Source organism: Aspergillus wentii (genome assembly GCF_001890725.1).
Source record: "Aspergillus wentii DTO 134E9 unplaced genomic scaffold ASPWEscaffold_1, whole genome shotgun sequence".
In the NCBI taxonomy this organism is placed as follows: domain Eukaryota; kingdom Fungi; phylum Ascomycota; class Eurotiomycetes; order Eurotiales; family Aspergillaceae; genus Aspergillus; species Aspergillus wentii.
In genome coordinates this window covers 1,225,767-1,246,244 of record NW_024467832.1, presented here as the reverse complement: position 1 = coordinate 1,246,244, position 20,478 = coordinate 1,225,767, and the positions used below count along the sequence as shown (strand labels likewise).

The 20,478-nt window shown below is 48.3% G+C and overlaps 8 protein-coding genes across 8 annotated transcripts; 3 read left to right on the top strand and 5 right to left on the bottom strand.

The window, feature by feature from the left end:
- Positions 1–208: 208 nt before the first annotated feature.
- rgsB (putative RGS domain protein (Rax1)) lies at positions 209–1,431 on the bottom strand (the record flags this gene model as incomplete). The annotated part of the gene is made up of 3 exons (XM_040836937.1): positions 209–445; positions 500–1,220; positions 1,277–1,431. 3 exons carry the CDS (start codon positions 1,429–1,431, stop codon positions 209–211), a joined length of 1,113 nt encoding a protein of 370 aa, XP_040694145.1.
- A 1,017-nt stretch (positions 1,432–2,448) lies between these two features.
- Positions 2,449–3,930, bottom strand: gcnE (histone acetyltransferase GCN5; the record flags this gene model as incomplete). Its single annotated transcript, XM_040827324.1, has 5 exons — positions 2,449–3,174; positions 3,228–3,342; positions 3,395–3,603; positions 3,674–3,730; positions 3,790–3,930. The coding sequence occupies 5 exons, from the start codon at positions 3,928–3,930 to the stop codon at positions 2,449–2,451; spliced, it is 1,248 nt and encodes a 415-aa protein (XP_040694144.1).
- A 308-nt stretch (positions 3,931–4,238) lies between these two features.
- Positions 4,239–5,997, top strand: ASPWEDRAFT_100736 (putative DNA repair protein Rad1; the record flags this gene model as incomplete). The annotated part of the gene is made up of 5 exons (XM_040827325.1): positions 4,239–4,341; positions 4,401–4,430; positions 4,494–4,548; positions 4,613–4,652; positions 4,834–5,997. The coding sequence occupies 5 exons, from the start codon at positions 4,239–4,241 to the stop codon at positions 5,995–5,997; spliced, it is 1,392 nt and encodes a 463-aa protein (XP_040694143.1).
- Positions 5,998–10,799: 4,802 nt separating this feature from the next.
- Positions 10,800–12,584, top strand: ASPWEDRAFT_33873 (GATA transcription factor LreB). The gene is made up of 2 exons (XM_040833884.1): positions 10,800–12,262; positions 12,327–12,584. The coding sequence occupies exons 1-2, from the start codon at positions 11,101–11,103 to the stop codon at positions 12,368–12,370; spliced, it is 1,206 nt and encodes a 401-aa protein (XP_040694142.1). The 5' UTR covers positions 10,800–11,100; the 3' UTR covers positions 12,371–12,584.
- A 436-nt stretch (positions 12,585–13,020) lies between these two features.
- On the bottom strand, positions 13,021–14,044 carry ASPWEDRAFT_47287 (uncharacterized protein; the record flags this gene model as incomplete). Its single annotated transcript, XM_040836936.1, has 3 exons — positions 13,021–13,402; positions 13,459–13,758; positions 13,812–14,044. 3 exons carry the CDS (start codon positions 14,042–14,044, stop codon positions 13,021–13,023), a joined length of 915 nt encoding a protein of 304 aa, XP_040694141.1.
- A 623-nt stretch (positions 14,045–14,667) lies between these two features.
- On the top strand, positions 14,668–16,786 carry ASPWEDRAFT_33871 (FAD-dependent oxidoreductase). Its single transcript, XM_040833883.1, has 4 exons — positions 14,668–14,735; positions 14,787–15,338; positions 15,467–15,855; positions 15,906–16,786. Exons 2-4 carry the CDS (start codon positions 15,033–15,035, stop codon positions 16,375–16,377), a joined length of 1,167 nt encoding a protein of 388 aa, XP_040694140.1. The 5' UTR covers positions 14,668–14,735; positions 14,787–15,032; the 3' UTR covers positions 16,378–16,786.
- ASPWEDRAFT_166530 (metallophosphoesterase family protein) lies at positions 16,637–18,407 on the bottom strand (the record flags this gene model as incomplete). Its single annotated transcript, XM_040830009.1, has 3 exons — positions 16,637–16,901; positions 16,959–18,331; positions 18,393–18,407. The coding sequence occupies 3 exons, from the start codon at positions 18,405–18,407 to the stop codon at positions 16,637–16,639; spliced, it is 1,653 nt and encodes a 550-aa protein (XP_040694139.1).
- A 398-nt stretch (positions 18,408–18,805) lies between these two features.
- Positions 18,806–19,876, bottom strand: ASPWEDRAFT_166529 (putative Phosphoserine phosphatase; the record flags this gene model as incomplete). The annotated part of the gene is made up of 6 exons (XM_040830008.1): positions 18,806–18,954; positions 19,014–19,162; positions 19,224–19,523; positions 19,583–19,659; positions 19,717–19,730; positions 19,792–19,876. 6 exons carry the CDS (start codon positions 19,874–19,876, stop codon positions 18,806–18,808), a joined length of 774 nt encoding a protein of 257 aa, XP_040694138.1.
- Positions 19,877–20,478: the final 602 nt, after the last annotated feature.

The following is a 20,478-nucleotide window of genomic DNA, read 5'->3' as shown; positions in this document are numbered from 1 at the left end:
TGAAACCAGTCTCGCAAGGTATAGATGCATTGTGGAAGTAGGCATAAAATTGACATCCCATACGCCAGGCTTGAAACACCCAAGAAGGAAAGCAAAACTGCGGACAAATGCTCACGCAACGAAGCGAAATGGCGCGTCTGCACCGGGACGCTGCGTAAAAGGGTAAAAGATCGCGGAAGAGCTCGCGGTATATGCAATAATAACAGGCTTAGAAATAGGTTCCAGGAACGAAGATGAACAAGATGCTCAAAGCAGCAGCGACGAAAAAGCCGATAAACATGGTCGCAGTGGCACGTTTGACCAGGAGCGCTCGGACATAGTTTTCGCGAATTGGCGCCCAATTCATGAATGTGTATTCACTGTAGCCCATGAATGCCATAAACGGATCGATCTTGTATTGATACGAAGAGATGAAGTAAGATGCGACCGCAAAGGGCAAGATCAACTGTATATACGTTAGTAGAGTTACGAGTGTATTCGGGAGCGACGAATAACATACCCAGCAGCGAATGTGTCTTGGCTTATCCCGGAGGATGACGTAGAAAGCTCCCCAAAAGCCGCCACCAAAGCTAATTAAAGCAAAAGCTAGACGTGCAATGATCGTCAACGGAACCAAATTACCCAAGGCCTTTGCCTGCAAAAATCCTGGGAAAGCATCTCGCTCCATTGCTTGGAAGACATAATCCTTGGCGGGATCAAACACTTCGGGATCATCTCTGCCATCATCCTCAACCAAATTGATGATGCCGTGCACCATATCCTCTGGCAAAACAATTTCTCGTTCCGAACCGGGGATCAAATAGGTGTACAGGATCTTTTCCGCACTGGCGCGGATATCCGCACGCGCTACTGTGTGGCCGGGAGAGTTCGAGTGGGAGTCGTTACGTGTTCCGGAGCTTTCACGGGGCGGCTCTTCGTTTGATGGGGTTCGTTCAGACGGAGAATCAATGCTGCTTTGGGGCGAGTGTCCAGACGTATGGCCATCCGAGCGCAAAAAGGCCGACAGTCGCAAATCCGCGTCCTTGTCATCTGGTTCGTTGCGCGTACCTGACGGCCCAGCTTCCACGAGCGGAATATCACCCAAGTTCTCCAGATTGTCCAGAACCGCGGAAGAACTCTTGCTATGTGTTTTTTCGAGGTCGGGAGTTGCTACGAGAACGGAGCGACGCAATTCTCGGACATAGTGGCGGCACAAGGACATGTGCTGGGAAACATCAAGCCTAGACCATCCATGGTTAGCAGACTGGTGAAAAAGCTCGACTAGCTTTCAACCCACCAAAAGTCCAAATAATCCACCGAGCGCTGCTGGTCCCGCATATAAATGTAGAAAGAAAAGAGATCGACAGGAGCCAGAGTCCGACGACTGAGAACTTCAAAGAGAGTCGGGAGCCGGTTGCGCGGCTCCATGTCCAGGAGTGAAGGCGAAGACATTTTGTAAGGAGTGTTGCTATCGATATTTCCAATGGGGTTCTTTAATTCCGATCAAATGTCGAGTAGAGATTGAGGGGCCGAAAAGGGGCAATGAGCGTAAGTATCGAGTTGGCAGAGTTACAAAGGTCGATAGTCCACAAGCTTTCCAGGGTTTTAATTGACGAACGAGTACTCGAGATACCAATAAATGCGACTTGAAACGAATGGCTGGGGAGAACTGAATGTGTGGTAGGCAAGAGAAAAATCACAACAAAGAGACGCCTGCAGACCGTCCAAAACAGGAGCCCCTATAAAGGGTCCTGAAACTGAAGGGAAATTGACAGACAGCCGCGACGAAGCAGCAAAGGTCAAGGGTTCAGGGAACAATCCATCAGTTAGCAGGAAGTTCAGCAGGAGGAAGAAGCGAAAAAGGCAGGGACAGAAACGACGAACACACGTCAACTCCTGCTGCAGAAGTTCTTCACATCCCATCCTGAGACGGCCAACGGCGGACGGGCCGTCACAATGTTAATCCGAAATTAATTGGCCGCGCCCCACTGCAGGACCTGCCACCACCACGTTGCGACCGTCAATCATGCTGTCAAGCATGTTGTTGATGTCAGTGAAAACTAGACGAGGAATTAAAAGTAGCCGTGTTCATGTTAATGATAGAATTTCTAGGATCAGGTAGTAAGTATTCTTGCCATATACACTGCTTGTTTTGTTGTCCATCCTCCTGATGATGTCAACCCAATTCTTCGACCGCCGACCGCCGACTCATAAATAGATCAACAGACGCAAGGACCATGCAAATAATCATCAATATTTGGGTCAAAAGTATAGTTGTAACAATAGTAATAAAATCAAACCGAAAATGCTTCATCACGCATCATTTGGGTATTTGCTCATTGAAAAAACGCCGCCTGCCGTAAACTCCCTCGCATCCAAGTACTAAAAATAACACAAGACCAACAGATCAATGGCCCTCCGCAAAGTGCTACAACTGGGTTAGCAAGGTTGTACAGAGATCGCAGGCGTTCAGTGCGAGACACTCACCGACCACTCGGGGATATTCCTTATCTGCTGCCACATGAACTTCTCCAGTTTATTCGCGCTCTTGGCATACGGCGTGCTTTCGTTGTTGTATTTTCGACAGTTATCAAAGATCAACATTGCGTCCTTGATGAAATCCTGTGGTGTTGGATACATGTCCTTTTCGTGCTTCTCTTCCATGGTGGACAAGTCCATTGGCTCCTTGATCACCTCATAGTAATCAGGGACTTCATCGCGATTCACGGGCTGCGTGAACGGCCACGCCGCGCTGTGGTTCTGCATGTCGTTAAGAAGGTGCAGCAGTTGGTTGTAGTTGGGTCCATGGCGTGGCTGTCGAGCCAACTCATCCATGTCAGGCGACCATCCCGACGCCTTAATTGCCGGGATACTCAATGGGTCGATTTTGGTCGGGCCATATTTCCACTCCTTCGGAGGGTGGTGAATCATATGCGAGCGACTGAAGGCGCGAATCTTCGCATGAACCGCTTCCTTTTGCTTCAAAAGCATGCGGCCCACTTCAAGGTATCGTATTTTGGGGAGCATCGTACACTGCATGATGGTACCTCCCTCATAGTCTTTAATATAACCCATCCAGATGGACTTATCCAGCGTGATTTCTTTTGTAAACCCTTGCTTTTTGAAGTAACCAATAGCATAGTTATCGGCATATGTTAGGAAATGCATGATGTTCGACGTTGCCTTCACATAGTCCTGCAAAAGCGTCAATACCCCTTCTAGGACATCTGACCCGTTCTGTGCCATACCTTAAGATGGGACATTAAATGCGCACCATAGCCCTTGACTTGTTGATCAGAAGAGATAGCACAAAAGACAATTTCCGCAAATGTACGACTGTTGAATGGACGGTATGTGATCCCCCTGCATGCGAATTAGCTGGATATACCCAGAACTGTCCCAACTCTGCACATACCCAACTACCTCCAATGGGTGTTTGACAATGGCAATCGAAAGATGCGATCTATCGTAGACGAGGCGTGCAATATAATCCTTGGGCATTTTCGGGAGTTGTTTCTGGAAGATGCATTTCAGCCCGGTGAGGACGACAAAACTATCCCGCGAACCATCATTGTTGACCACACGAAACTCGATTTCCCCTCGGCGCTCTTCTAGGACAGCGGGCTATTACCATTAAAAGCAGTCAGCACCATGTCCCACCAAGGAGGGACCTAGGTTGGAAGATGGAGCTTACCTTCTCGGGAAAGGGAACGATTCGGAGGGGTGGTTTCCCTAACGGTTCATCTTCTGTCTAGAAACAAATATCGTTAAATTAACTCCCCATGTGAGCTCACAGGTGAAAATAAAAACCTTTGCTTCTCTCTCCGGGGAGTCAGTGCGTGCTTTTTTGCTCTGCTGCTGAGAATCCGGGGAAGTGACCTCCTCCGAGGCCTTCCGTTTTGTACCTGGGCCTGCACTTAGTAAAGCCCACACCAACCGTGCGAGTCGCATCCAAGAAGCCACTCACTTTCTGCTGCCATTATCGCCATGTTGAGTTTCAGTCGACGTTGATAAACTGCGAAGCTGCTCTCCCAATGGTGGCGCGAACTGCGATCTCCACGTTCCTGAGCGGTACGGGGAGCCTAGAGCCGGCGATATGTTGATCCGGGCGTCATTTGGGCCAGATCAACAACAACTGCGATGCTTAGCTTCGCCGGCGATTTGGAGACAGAGTAACATGTAACTGCGCTGATTGACCTCACTGTCTGTCGTGTTTAATTGCCAGCCTTTTAGCCAGTTCTCCAAATCGAAGCATCCTCATGTCTTTGAACCAAGTCTGGGAGGCAGCCTCCGCAAACCCTTACACACCTTTCATCGCCAAAGACAGCCAGTTCTTCGTCGGCTTCAGCTTGTTGTTGGCCGGTAAGATTTATGCCACCTTCAACGATCAGGATGTTTGACTGACTCTGTAATTATCGCAGCTTTATTCCTGACTGGTCTCTTTGGGTTGAGTTAGTTCCCACCCATTCTGAAAATTATACAATTCGAACTGCCTTCTTACACATCTTGAATAGATCGGTCCTTCTTGAGCATCGTGTCACTTGGCGCACCGGCATCTTTGGCATTTGGGTATGTTGAAACCCTTTCCAATTAATTACCTCTGGCAATTGCTCATCCCATCTGTTTTTCTCAGCTTTGGAGCGGTTTACATGATTTGCGCCGTCGGAGTCTACGTCTAAGATACCCATACACGGAGTAATCCCGAATCCCTCAATGTACCATAAGCTGGAGTGTTGAGAAAGAAGAAAAGGGCCTGTATCGCTAGAACCACCAAAGTTTGCATGCACACCTTGCAGACTCCCTCATAATTTAGGCCTGGTGTCCTGTTTTCTCCCTCACTTGCACTCCGTACAGACAAGACCACTTAGAGTTATGGCAGACGCAGAACCTATCTTCTCTGCTGTATCCAGCAATGCCCACCATCTCTATACTCTGCTTCAATGCATCGGCTTTGTGCCACGAGCCACCGTGCAAATCACACCAGATGGGATTCGATTTTCGGCAGAGGAAGGCCGCGTCATCCAGGGCCTAGCATTCTTGGACAAAGCCCTTTTCACCAGCTACACTTTCAACCCACCGACCTCCGATGCCGAAAATAGAAACGAAGACTCCGGCGACAATGACGATTCCTCAGACACCACATACTACCCCAATTTTGTCATCTCGCTCTCTGCTCTCCTTGAAACACTGAAAATCTTCGGCGCAAATGACGCATCTGCTTCTGGCTCTAGAGCCACCGGTGTCCAGCAATCAAACCCTTCCGCATCAAGCGCATTCACAGCCCCTGCTCTACTTCTCAGTCGCTCTTGCACATTACAATATTTCCAAAATGGCTCCCCTCTCAGCATCACTCTGTCCGAAACCGGGGTGAAAACTACTTGCGAGTTGACCACCTACGAACCAGAGGACAGCGACGTCGACATCCCTCTCCAACGGGACGCCATTATCATAAAGATCATCATGCGCTCCGCCTTACTACACAATGCCGTCACGGAACTCGGCGCTACAAACCCCACCGCCCTCAGAATCTCCGCGTCTGCGACACGTGAACCATTCTTCGCCTTGTCCGGCGTTGGTGGTCCCTTCAGCGAGTCAACGGTTGAATTCTCCGTCGATCAGCAGAACCAGGGCAGCGGGGGACCATCGCAGACTCATCACAAAGTGCTGACCGACGATGGGTCGTCCCGGTCACGGGCGAAGCGGTCCAAACTCGCTCCTACCGTCACGGAGACGTTTCTTGTCAGTCCGCCGTCGTCCATGGGCTCTCGCATCAGGCAAAACTATAATTTTGCGCTCATCCGTAAAGCGAGCCGTGCCATGGCTGTTGCCAACAAGGTTAGTATTCGGGGCGATAGACAGGGTGTACTGAGTCTGCAGTTCATGATTGAACTCGATGACAATGCCCCCGGTGGTGTCGCCAGGTCTTTTGGAGGAGCAGGGGGTAAAGTGACTTTTGTGGATTTTCGTTTTGTGCCATTGCTTGATGATGAAGCCGAAGAGGCCGAAGAGGACGCATAGTATAGCTGTCAAAGCAATAGCTCTACTGCATTTTCAGGCCAATCATATAATCGTAAATAAAACATTGATGTCCGACTAAGAAGTATAAGAAATGATACCGATTCTGGCTTTGCTTTCTTTTGTCATTTCCAAACGCCGAAGATGCCGTCCACTTAGTTTACACATTTGTAATATCATACATGAGGAAAGAGTTGTAACAGGCCTATACTGAAAAATAGCAAAACGCATAGATTCGGCGTAACTGGAAGTTGGATGAATTGCCTCTGGCTAAGCACAAATCGATCGTAGCATTGAGACACAGATCACATAACCTAGTTAACAGAAGTCAGTGGAAAGTTCGAGATTTGCAAAGTTCAACTTTCTGAATGACATACCTCTGCAATCGATTGCCTTTCGATGATCGACTTTTGTCTCTCGTTGCGAGACACACGGTAGTAGTAATCACTGAAATCTCCACACTGCATATGACGCAGGAACTCCTCGTCGTGAGTGATCACGATTAGCTGAAAGTTGGCCTGCTGCTGACGTGCGCGAATTATATCGTGCAGAGACTCGGCCAAAGACCGGATGTTGTCTCTGTCGAGGTTTGTTGTCGGTTCGTCCAGGGCAATCAAGCCACAGTTCACACCAAAACATTCTGCCAGAGCGAGACGAATGATGATGCTAGCAAGAACCTTTTGACCGGCACTGCAGCGTCCACGCATATCCATTTCCGCTGCCTGCTTGACCATACAAACGCGGTAGTTGTAAGATCGGTTCCCCTTTGCATTCTCATTGTCGGAGCGAATTAGGATCGTGTCAACATCTGTGCCTCTGTAAGTCTTCTGCCAAAGTTCTCCAATGATGCCGTTGATTTCTTCCATTTTCAACCCGTGGTACTTCATAATGGCTTTATCGAGTGCTCCTCCATAGCGAGCCAAGTCTTCGACAGCAGCTTTAGTGGTCTCCACCTTGATATGGGCCTCCTTATATTTGGATGCTGCATCCTTGTAGTCCGTGTTCCAATCTGCTAGGAGTTGCATCAATTGATCATCCTTGGATTTCATTTCTCCCATCTTGCTTGCCTGCTTGGCAGCAAGGGCGTTATGCTCGCGAGTGCGACGCTCTGACTCTTGCTTGAAACGGCTTCGGTCAACTTCTGCATTTTGCGCCTCCAATCGTTCGACCTCAGCCGTGACTTCGTCCAGCGCCCTAGTCGCCTGCCGATAGGTCAGGTTATCCGAGTACTGACGTTTAGTGTTCTCGCTATCCTTAAGCTGAGTCGAGATTTTGTTGATTTCTCTTGTGATAGTAGCCTGCTCATTTTCAAGCTGGCCGATTTCGTCTTCAATGCCACGAAGCTCGCGTTTACTTCTCTCAAGCTGACTCGGGCCACCTCGCTCATTATATGAGTTAATATCATCGTTCGCCAGGTCTAGCTGATGGACGTTCTCTGACAGCTGTGACATGGTTTGTTGAAGTTCTCTTTCACGCGAGTCAGCGCGCTGGCTGATGTCGTCATATTTGGCCTGGGCCTTGAGAAGCTCAGGTGTGAGACTTTCCATATCTCTGTCAGCCTTTGCGATTCCTTCACGCTGCTGATGGTTAAGGTTCTTGTATTCTTCCATGCGAGAAATCAAGTCGGCCTTTTTCTCTAGCTGGAACTTGGCGTTGTCAAGATTGCTTTTCACGTCTCTCAACTGCAGCTCCAGGGCATTGATCTCAGTACGCGTCTGATCCTTTTCGTTGGTCAGCTTTGATAAAGTCTGTTTCAAAGCTCTTGACTTCTCGCCGATCGCCGCTATCTCGTCCTGGATATCCTCGAGTGTACGTGTGGCGGTATCATCCTGTTGCTTTGAGGAAAGGTCCTGTATCTGAGACCTAATGCTCTTGATTTCGCTATCGTATCTCACAATTATAGCTGTGGTTTTTGAAAGAGCTTCAACGTCTCGCTTTTTCTCAGTTTTCTCACTGACAACCTTGTCGTGATTCTCCAGTTGGTTCAGAAGCTCATCACGTTGCGAATCATACTCCTGCTCTTCCTTTTCCAAGTCGGGTATATCGGTTTGCGACAGGCGGATCCACGAGTCATAGGATGTGCTGGCCTCTCGGGCAATGTTGACATCCTCTTCGAGAGCTTTTAAGGTCTCGTCCTCAAAATCCTGTTTTGTTTTCTCGATCAACTTTTCTAATTTCTTCTTGAAAATCTGTAGCTCGGAATCGGTCCTGAAGGGCCGTGAGCACAATCGACATGCCTTTGACGACTTCGCTGTATCGAGACAATTATTCATATAATCTCCAAGTCCAGCAAATTGATCGGCATCTTTCCTGGCAATATCAAACTGAGTTTGGCGCTGCTTCACGATGTCGGGATATTCCTCGGGCTCATCGTCAACTGCTTCACGGATCTCCTTGATGCAGTCATTTAGTTCTTTCTGTCGCTGGCTCAAGGTCTTTTTGACATTCTTCAACTTATATTCCACGTGTTCGAGCTCCCTGCTAACCCCATCCCGATCACGCTCTGCACTAGTCACAAGCTTTGATTCATCGTCCAAGGCCCGTTGAAAATCTTGCTCCAATGTGTCAGGCTGCCAATTAGAACTGACGAACTTGGAGAGGCGATCACCATGAGCTCCCTTCATGGTTTCCAAGCCGCGTCCCCGTTCTTTCAATTCTTTTTTCAGGTGGTCCAGCCGAGCGAGGTCACCGGCCTTTTTGGTTGTCTCTATGAGCTCTCCGTTCAGTCGCGAACTTTCATCCTCAAGGCCTCGAATTTCCGAGTTCAACCCTTGAATTTCCTTGTCCCACGAGGCAGATCGCGCACGCTCTTTTGCAAGTTCCAAACGGGAAACAATGTCTTCAATATTGGACTCAAGACCAGCTTGAACGCCTTCATCTACATCGATTTCATTGAGCTTTCCCTGGTAGCTGGCCGCCTCTTTATCATTCGCGGCGATTTGCCTTCTGGCCGCATTCTTGCTTTCTTGCAATGCAGATTTTCGCTGGCCAATCTCATTCAGTGTCACCTGCACTTCACGTAACTCGGTTTGCGACTCTCGTTTGGCTCGGTCCAATGTTTGACTTTGTTCTTTTAATAGTCTTCTAATCTTTCGCATAAAATCGTCAACATCAGACTGGTCCAGTTTATCATCAAATCCACGAATGCTGTTGTTTCGTGCAATTTCTTTGATCATTTTCTGTCGTCTTTCTACTTGACGTTCGAAGTGGGCCTTGTCGTTCTCGAATTTTCCATATTCAGCTTGTTTGAGACCAAGCTTGTGGCGTGATTGTTCAATTAGTTCCTTGATTTCCATGTATTTTTCCTTTTGGGACTCCTCTTGTTGTTGATACTGGATCTGTTTAGATTCGAATTCCTCCAGGTTCGACTCCAACCATTCGTCAGAATCATCAAGCTCAACAAGATGTCGCTTCAGATTGTCGATGGTACTCTGGATACTGTTGGCCTCTATCCGCTTTCCCTCCAGGGCACCTAGAACTTGGGAATAACTTTCGGACTCTCTCCAAGCTTTGTCGGCCATCTCAGCGACCCGTCGCATTTCTTGGGAGAGTTGATGGGTTTCCGTGCGTAATGCCTCAATTTCATCTTGTAGCTTGATAGACCGTTTCTCTGCACGGTCAGCCTTCTCCTTGTCTTCCTTGGCATGCTGCTCCATAATCTTGTATTTCGCCAATTCTTCATTCTGCTTTTTTCTCAAGGTCTTGATATTGTCAATGGCTTTTGTATATTTCATTGCCTCAAAGATCTCGTCAAACTTCTTTTTGAGAACTGACGGCTCGCTCATGGGCCACAAACTCTCATCCTGGTGGCAAAATATAACAGAATCCAGGACAGCTTTTGATACGCCTAGGTACTGAGGCATGATCTGATCCAGCTCAGCGACTCGGGAGGAGATGGCAGTTCTCTCGCCATCCTTGACCATCAAGAGCTGGCCCTCTAAAGTCTTTTGTTGCCTAGTCGTTTTCTTGACCGTGAGCTGCAGACTTCGGGTAGCGACCATCTTCGCACCAGATGTGCCCTTAAATGATAGCTTCACTTGGGCCAAGACTTCTTTCTCTCCACACAGCTATGCCATCATATATCAGCCATTTTCCAACCCCATAATATATCTCTGTAATCGTATACACACCTTTGGGTCATGTATGAAAGCTCCACCCTTGCTATTGGGTGGCAGGTCACCGGTTGTGGCATATTTGAGGCATTCGATGATCGTCTGGAACTCCCTGTTAGACCCGATCGCTTTTGTGCACAAATTGACTCCCTACCGTCTTTCCTGATCCATTGTAACCAACAATCAACGTCAGAGGGGTATGGAACTGAATCGTCTCGCTTCGCGTGTTATCGAATGAGCGAACACTAGGAGGATTTTCTGGGTTAGTAAACAATCATTGCGCGGCATCCTTGGAATAGATATCTCACCCCAGAATCGACAATTTATCGATCTTCGCTAGAAATGAGATTAATCGCTGGATCCTCCCATGGCATTAAATCCCGCGCCACTTACACCTTACAAACTGTCAGTAATAGAAGCATAGACAACCTTGATCGCCTCACATTTTGAAATAACACACCAGCGACAGCTGCTTTCCGACCGTCTAGATAGGCGTCTTTCCAGTGATGGTATTCAGGTCCACCAACCGTCCCCGATGTCCAGACAATGCCTAGTCACTTCCTGCGCGATGAAGCTGCTTCTGCCTGCGTCGGCGGCGCGTCACACGCCGGGCAAGAGGCGCGAAGTCACGTGCTTAAAGAGAGCGATTGACAGGCGGGAAAGGCAAAAAGTTGGGGTAAAGGCAATTATTAATTTTGTCCCTGAAAAAAAGTACGTACAGGTGCGGAGTGATGCTGCAGCCGAAGAAGAGCTGTCATTTTTTCGATCCTGAGGATCTCGTAAAGGTTTTTTTCTCCTCTTCGACTATGGTACGCTGGCGATATCTCGACCGTTAGCTGTCATTCATGTGAACTTCCGGCTCCGAACCATATCTTGCCTTTTCCTTCTTACACCACTGATAACTTCGGTCTGATTTAATTGATCGTTATATCGTATATTGAAGCATTATACAGTTGTCTCTGCACGAGCAACGCCCTCGAAAACTCGGATAACGATGGACTCCAGATCAGACAGGGCCTTGATACATGGTCATACCTACGGACTACAAAGCGAGAGGCATAACAACAATAACACTGCAATGGATCCCCAGCGTATTCCCCGCTCCTTGGGGAATTATGAGACCCAGCACCCAGATCGCAGCGAGTATACAGAGATTGCGGGCGAGCAAGGCTGGCCTCCGCGCGTGTTGCATGAAATGAAAGACCTGCTCTTAGTTCTGAGTTCTGTGGGCAGAATACTGTATGCTTCGCCGTCTTGTCAGTCAATTACGGGCTATACGGCAAAGCAGATTGAGGGCAAGCCTCTATCGCAGCTCATCCATGAAGATGATAGGCCAATCCTCAACCGCGAGCTGGACGAGTGCTTTGCCACCGGAAGTCCACTCCGTAGCTGCCATTTCCGTTTCAACAAATTGAACAATGGCCCGTGCATATTTGAAGCACACGGACATGCACACATAGCGCGCCATAATGTGAACATTGGCGACGGGAACACGGGGCGTCGTTGTGATGGCTTTTTCCTCATGTGTCGACCTTACCCCACTAAGAGCACTCGACTCCTCGACACTTTCCTGGAACATAAAGTCGAGAACATTCGGCTGAATTACCGAATCGCAAGGCTTAAGGAGGAAGAGGAGGAGGAGCTGAATGCGAATCGACTATCGTCTTTCAGACAAGACCAAACGGGCAACAGCCACTTTTTGCATTCTCAGCATCAAACTCACATTACTTCTATGCACGCCAGCCATACGCAATCTAATGTGAATGACTCAACCACTGATGGCGATGACAATGACTCCGCAGATGCCGCCTTCAATGTGGATGACAACGATTCCAGAATGTTCGTGGATCATCTAGCTGATAAATTGCCTCCGGCGGAAGATCTATCTCATATCGACGGAATCGAGGTCATGACAGGTCTGTATTACGGCGAGGGAGAAAGATCTCAGGGACTTAGTACTGGTATTCCCCGTGGTCGTCTCGTCCAATGCGATATCGACGTCACCACGACGGACCAGCAATCCAGAACTGCTCCAGATGGAGATCGGAGAAAGAGATTGAGGGGTGAATATTCTTGCACGGATTGCGGGACTTCTGACTCTCCGGAATGGAGAAAGGGTCCTGAAGGACCAAAGACCTTGTGCAATGCTTGCGGATGTAAGTCTTTGTGCCTCTTACTCGATCATTATACTCAACTGACACAATTCGTCGCTGCTATTAGTACGCTGGGCCAAGAAGGAAAAGAAACGTCAAGACATTCCTTAGTAACTTGGCATATTGGTCTCTATTTTTTGTGCCTTTCCATCTTGCCATTCTTGGCTTGCGAAAGATACCCCCTGCTCTACGAATTTATGGTCTTTTCGCATATAATTTGGCTTTATCTCTTGGTTTTTCCTTGAACAGTTGGTAAAGGGTTGGACATTCTGTGATGCTCTCAATTCATGCTAATACTCTCCTTTTCGGGCGGTATGAACTTTTTCAACTGAGCGGCTCATATCATTTAGTACGTTGGATGTTATCTTTGCACATTCTGCATACATTAATCCTAAGGGTTATAAATAAATTCAATTGTTTTTGGTTAAAACACCATGCTACTCATCTTGTCGTAATCTCCCATCATACTTTGGTTTTGATACTTGAAGTGAGGTATGATTAACTATTCGTAGTCCTTATTCTCGAAGAATCTGCAAGAGGTATAAAACTGTATAATGAAACGAAACCATAAAAAAGAACGACAAAAACTGTAACATCCCCGGGTACTCCTTTGTATCGCGCCTTGCATCCCAACTCAACCTGATATCCAAACCAATAGTCATACCAACAGAAATGTTGGGACTGGGTATAGCAACAGATGGGGTATTGTCTTGAGCTGGCGCGAATAGTGTTCCTCCATGTACTTAGAGCTCCATATTGCCTTAGGTCTTGGCTGCCTTTTTCGGAGGCGGAGGGAAATACATCTGTGGTGGTTGAGGCTGAGGTGCTGGCCCCTTAACCTCCGCCGTCTGTTGCTGCAAAGAGCCGGAATTATCGCGCAGCGGAAGATCAGATGGACTATCCCCTCCGAGTCGGTTGAAGGCCAGGCTCCGCGGTGTTGTGGGGGGCATGCTACCAACATACGGTGCGCTACCAGGATACGGCGCCGGTGTCATGGGAATCATCCTAGGAGATTTGAGAACCTCCTCCTCGTATTCCTTCATTTGTCTGTCTTCATCGCGGCGTTCGTCGATTTGCGCACGCTCCTCTGGGGTAATAAAGCATGAATGAAGGCACACGACGAATTGGACAAAGTATAACACACTATGCGAACGAGTCAGCAAGGGGATGAGTACATGAATTGATAAGATAGCACTCACATGATGATTATTGAAAACGCAAAAAGTGTTTTTGCCTGTTTACAGTACCCAATGTTGCCTTTGTCCTTGGCAACGCTGCAGCTTTTCGTGATGTACCACGGCGCACCTCGCTGCGGATGCTGGGGGTCTGAGGTATCGGAGCCAGCCTGGTATCGAGCCGACACAATGTAAAGCGCAACACAGCTTCCATTGATAATGACCGCAAGTGGGGGGTAGAAGAGACGGAGGAAATGAACGGGGATTTTCGTGATCATCAAAAAGGCACTCAGGACACCAAGCACTAAGTTATATGAAGTTATGCTGCATTGTCTATTAGCTTTGCTTTGCTCCCATATAGCCAAAAGGTAACGCACAATGAACTCCAGACCATGGGAACCTTGAAAGGCCTGTGGTTGGCATAGGCGTAAACAATTTCATTCGGGGCGCTGTTGAAGCCGTTGTCCGCGCCGTCCTGCCACAGCTTCGTTCGGTATAGATCATGGGATGCAATTCCGGTAAACGTTAGGATGATAATGACAAAAGGTATCTCGACGGCCATCAAGTAGATGAGCAACTTATGATGCCGGTGTTGCTTTGGGAAATACATGGTGATAAGGATCTCTCTTAATCACCACAATCGAAGGATGGTCGCTTTTTCTTTTCTTTTTGAATTAGAATTTCAACTGTATCCACTGGTATGCCAGACCGGCTGGCTAGGCATTCAATTCACTCTCATTAGAAAAGCCAGAAAAGCCAAGCTGCAGCAGCAGCAGAGGTATTAATTAGATGGATAAACGTTGGTCGGAAGAAGCTTTGGGGAGATCAGCCGGAAAGACAGGCGTAGATATGGAGGAGATTCGCATATTTTGGACCATGCATCCCCCATGGCCGGGATTGAAAGAGGGGCAGCGTCAAAAAATGAAGCTGGATGTTTCCCAGAGGTGCATCTGGCCAATGCCAGGCGCCTAGAAAGCGCCCGCTCAGGTATGAAGCCGGGGATGCATCGCCAATGAGGCGGCAGAAGTCGACGTTTGGCCGCCGGTCATCACACGCTAGGCCGTGTGATGGCAAGTTCGATCTGCACATTGAGGAACGGCCAAACCTGATGGCCATTGGACGATGATTCCTTAGTTGCTTTTGACCTCCCGACGTCTTCTGAGAGAGGAGTGAACAGTCTAGCACGATAGCACCAAGCGTTGTCTGGTCGAGGAGCGAAGCGCCGGTGTGGGGAGTTGATCTGGTGCTGGTGATTTTGGATGCATTTCACAGTCGTGATCCATCTCTAAACATCCGAGGAGGTGAATTTTCATCCCCATGATGATATTGTTACCGTATTTGATGGATAGCAGACTGTAAACTCCAAACTGGTCGGTATTTGGAGAGTTGTCGAGATGATGATTCGGGCATGACAGAAACACAACCAGAGGGCAGACGTCATTCACTGCCGGTCGGGGATTTCGGCGCAGCTTCGACTTCATCATCACAACAACCTCAGCAATATTGCCATCATCTTATAAGTCGTCTCTTCAGTGCTAGTGTGGATTAAAAATTGAGGGTTTATCTATACTATATACTTTTTCACTCCGAACCTCTTCATGAATGGTCTCCGGATTCTGTCACGCTGTAGCCAACTTGACACCATAACACTTCCTCGTCTTCCATCCTCAAAATACCTAGCTATCGTACCATCTACTGCCATTACTATCACACGCCAGATGAGCTCAAAGACTAAGGATTCTGTGCCTCACGAAGTGCGCACGGCGGCAGAACCCCGGCAAAATCGACTATACAATGTCCGGCTGTCGCACATCGAGCAGGTCACTGCTTCGGTCCGACTGCTACAATTAACAATCCCTCCTCATGTGCAGAGTCTAGAGGCCCAGAATCGAGAAAGTGGTGATGTATGAATCCTTGTGATGTGTGTTATTGTATTTGTGGTTGACTCCTCACTCCATCGATCTCGTTATATAAACCCTAGATCATCCATACATTCCGTTCTATATACTGAAAAGCTACTGACCTCCTTTAGCCAAATCATCCACAACCACTTACTTTTCTCCCGGGTCAATGGTTAGATGTCCATATCCCCTCCATCTCCAACGCTGGAGGGTTCAGCATCACTTCCACGCCGGCCGATGCCCAGGTACTGCCATCTCCGGAGCCTCCCACCGTAGGTGGCTCCGTGGAGGAAACGGGTCTTCCACCTCTAGACCCTCGAGGCAGAGCGCCCTATATTGAACTAGCTGTGCAGTATGCGCCTTCCAATCCTGCAAGCGCATGGCTCTGGAAAAACGAAGAGGATATCTTGGGCAAAGAACTGAGCATTCGGGTCGGGGGCAGTTTCGTCTGGCCACCGTCGAAGGTCGAGCCGGCATCAATAAAGAATATAGTCCTCATTGCCGGGGGCGTAGGCATCAAGTACGCATTCACCAAGACAAAATTGGAAGCGTAAAGGCTAACACATCCAGTCCTTTGATATCCATCCTCTCCCATCTAAACAATAACAACGAAACAACCAACACCCTCTATCACCCATCTCACATCCACATTCTCTATTCCACACGACTCCCTAATACAAACAACGCCCCTGGAGCATCATCTGAGTCTGCCTTGGACCGAATTCTCTTCGTGCCCCGCCTGCGTCAGATCATCCAGTGCCAATCCCAGTCTCATCGACTACAGATTTCCCTGGACCTTTTCATCACTAACTTACCCGACAACTCACATCTGCCGACTGCATCGCCTTCAGAATTAAAAATTCACTCCAAACGGATTGCCCAAGACGACATACAAAAAGCCATCGCTGGAGCGGATAATACTCTGCAGCCCGATGAAACTGTGTGTTACTTGTGTGGACCGCCAAAAATGACAGATGAAATGGTAGGTGGACTAAGAGAGTTACTTGGTGAGGATCGTGTTTTCTTCGAGAAATGGTGGTGATTTCCAGATTTAGTGTTCGTAATGTAGTAAACATTCATAAAAGTCGCTTTACTTTAATATGTCGGTGAATGGCGTCTGGGTTGAAACTTGACAGCCATTTTGACTCGATTCTTTGTACAAGACGCAAAGGAAATAGCGACAGTTAGCGCACCCAAGTAGGATGGGAATAAAGTATGATCATATAAAAAGGTCCAACATCATGGTGCCGAAACAGTATAATACAAGTCCAGTTTTAGAAAACGCCGCCCTCCTCCCAGCCCTAGTTGTGTTCTTCAGGCCCTTTAACGACGCCGCCATCAACGATCATCATCTCGTCAATCTTCGCTTCGGTTTCACCCCATTCAAGCCGCTTGTATGTGACAACCCGGCCTGGGTTCATGTCAAAATCATAGAATCGCACACGTCGGACATAGCCCCCGTAGCCTCCATAGCCTCCAAGTCCTGAGCCGCCGCCATAGCACATCCAAAGTGATGGCTTTTCGTTGGCGTCCTTGTTAAGCATGCAATAATCATTGGCATGGTCACTAAAATCTGTTAGGAAACCTGCAGAGCCTTGACTGGAGAAATTGGGGTTGACTTACTGCCCACAGCTAACAAAAAGGACACCCTCTTCTTCAAGAGCATCCTTGAATCCAGAGTTGAATCCTGGGGCTGTTGGGACCTCTGGCCAGCCACCTTGAAAGAAATTTTCGGACTCGCGATATTCAGGTAGAGGGATGTGGATGAAGGCCATGTTCATGTGCATGTGAGAATATTCATGGTGTTTGGCCTTTAGGCCCTGCGATTTATTCTTGAACCATCGGATCTGACTTGGTTTGACCCAATCATACCCACGGAACTGCCTTTCGTCAGGGGAGTAGGAATGTGTGTCTAGGAGGTAAAGGGTTAAGGCGGAATGTGTAGTAGTTCCGTGGCCAAGCACTTCGACAATATAGTTCCCAACACCGTCGACATCTTCAGGCCCGGCAGATGATAATGAGTAGGGCAATTCTTCGAGAATAGCCATGAGCTCTGGCCGTTTGAGATCACCCTCGTCGTCATGGTTACCAAAAATGGCAGCATAGGGAATTTTGCGGTCCACAAGCAGTTTCACCGATTTGAAGAGCGCACTTTGGGCATCTTTCGCGGTCTCGCCATTCACTTCGTCGCCACTAAGAACGACAAAATCAGGCTTCTCCTCATCCAAAAGCCTTTCGACAAACTCCAGGGTTCGAGGGTCGGCTTCGCACTTTTGACCGGGGACGAGTTCGGCCGGGACGGGCTCTCGACACACTCCAGTACCAGTACTTAGATGCAAATCTGCTAACTGCATAATCTTGAACCGTCCATTCTCTTTAATCCTCGGGACTGGCTTTTTGGACTTTTGCGGGTTTCCCCTCCGGATGGTGATGCGAGTCTCGAGGGTTTCCGTCCAGCTATCCAGCAACAACGGAGTATCTTTAACCTCCCAGCCGACGCGGGGATCGACCGCATCAGCGCCGAAGAGCACATCGATGGAGGTAATTGCCTTGCCCGAGTCACTCGCATGGCGCTCCGCCGTTCGCTTCAGCCATATCCCTCCCGGCCTTTGTTCCCATGCAACTCCCACATCATCTGATGCTTCTTTTGTCGGAACAAGACGGCTGATCTTCAGGTCAACCACAACTCTGTCCTCGGGGAGCAATTCTTCCTCTTTCTTCCGCTCAAAATGAATATAGGCGCTCGACGTCCAGCCAGTGCGTAAATAGAGATCTTTCTCGATGCGAGTCCATGTCTCCGAGTCGAGTTTGCAGCTAGAAAAGAGGCTGAGAGTCGAGCAAGTGGTGATTGTCACATCGGTGACTACGGAGCCAGGGTAGTGTGAAGGGAGATGACCATGGATGGAGTTAGGTAAAACGCGAAATCGACTGTCCAGAATCACAACTGCAAGCACTGCAAAGACGGTGAATATGGCGAGCTGAACACCCGTCCGAACCTAAATCGAGTCCTTCGATTAGCCATATGACACTTTGCCACAAAGCAGGGTGAAACAGTACAATGCGACGAGCCATGGTAATAGTATAGAGTGCCCCTGGCAACTTTTAAGCAATGAGTAGTGGGCAGCCGGGCGCTGTAGCATGTTGGAAAGCCCCAATGCACAATATAAATCCAAAGGCGCTCCTGCAAGAGAAAGACCTATCGCCAGGTCATCTCAAGGGCCCATTTCCGATAGATGAAGTGATGCTGTTCCCCCGGACATTTAAAATGGAGATTGACTCCGGAAGGCGGTCACATGTCCGTCCGTCCCACGGTCACTGACATACTAGCGCCCCTTTTGTATCCCGATTACCCTTACTCTATGGGGTAGATGTCAAATGCATTATGGTAAATTCATCATTCTAATCTATCCAGAACAGTATCGAAATACTGGGTGTCTATACAAAATGTTCGCTCAGGCCATGCTGCCACCTTACTGGTGGGCCTTCTTCGGACCCTCCTGAGCCACCCTCTTGACCGTCTTGTTGCCGCTCAGAATGTCTTTGGTCGTGGCGAGGATCGATGACCAGTCCTCAAAGACTGTGAATGGTCTTCCTTCGCGCTCGCAGAAAGTCACCAAATCTAAGAAAGTTAGCTTATAGGAGGGCAATAATAAGCAAGAAGAGTGAGGAAATATTTACCATGTCCTTTCTTTGCGAACAAAAGGTCAGTTTCAGATGCTGCGGACAGATCAGAAACGCCATCTCCTGCATAAAGCAAGGTGGGACGCTCCTCATATGGCAGTGCTGCGTATGGCTTGATCTCCAAAGACTTGTCGTGTCCAAAATGACTGCACATTCATGTCAGCCACGAGGGAATAGGTTCATCTATGTAATCCAGCTTCAACCTACCTGTCGTCATGGTACTTAATCTGCCAACCTCCCTCGGAGTTGATGTCTTTACCATCGCGGCTTTCGACCTGATTGGCGACGATATGGAGGTGATCCGGCTTGTGGCCCAGCAAAGTCTCGAACAATGAGGTGATGATTGGGACCATTCCCGATGACAGAACCACAATGGGCACGTTGTTCTCCTTGGCCCAGTTATAGAACTCGACGAAGTAGGGGTCCAGCTTCATATTCTTCTGGAGGTACTCGATGCACTCGTTGTACGGGGTCTTGACACTGTCTAGCATATCACGGAAGGCATCACTAGGAAAGGCCGAATCAGTTGGTTTATCCGGGAAAACAATGGCTGTATCGCAGCATACCGGAAGCTGGACCTGTTTTCAAGCACATCAAAGTTACCCTGACGGCGTTTCGCTTGTCCATAGCCAAGGTTATCGGTCTTGAATGATTAGACCTAGTTAGTCATATCACTTGAAGATGTCGCAGAGGCAAATACCAGGTAGTCATTGCCTATAGACAACCATTAGCTATCAGTTTCTTCACATCAGCAATTACTATACTCGAAACTTACTGTCTTGGAGAGTAATAGTCCCATCAAAATCAGTGAAGAAGATGATCTTGGGGTTGGTCTTCATGTAGGGAAGTTCGGAGGCCATTTTGAAGATTCGAAACGTTGGAATCGACAATAAGGGGATTGATACGGTCGCTGTGGTGTGAAGGATATCAGTATTTGCTCAAGTTATCACCCTGCGATAGAAGTAATGTCTTCCGCCACAAGTTCAGGTCGAGATCCAAACAGCGAAGCGATCGATTCCAGGGCATTCGGGCAATGATGTAGAGAGACCCACTTCTGATGAATTCCGGATTTCAGATAGTAACGTTCAATTGCAGATCACAGCTAGGCTGTTTGAGCAAGAGTATATTTCTGATTCAAATATGACTCAATATCAATAGTTTCAAGGTGGAAGACTTGCGCGAGAGAAGAGAGAGGAAAGAAAAGAAAAGAGAGAGGGAGAGATCGGGACGCAATACATATGAGGGGCTGAGAGGCCGAGCGAAGCCATCCCGCCGGTGAAAGCCCCGCGTGAGCAAGCAAAAAAAATAGTATCACTTGTAGATCATAGATTGGGCCAATAATGCGGAGACAGAGGAGAACATGATATGAGAATGGCAATTGAACCTCCAGATTCTTTGGTGGCTATAATTGACTGAATGGGAAATTCCCCCAACTTATTCCCCGCGCCTATTGATTGCTAGG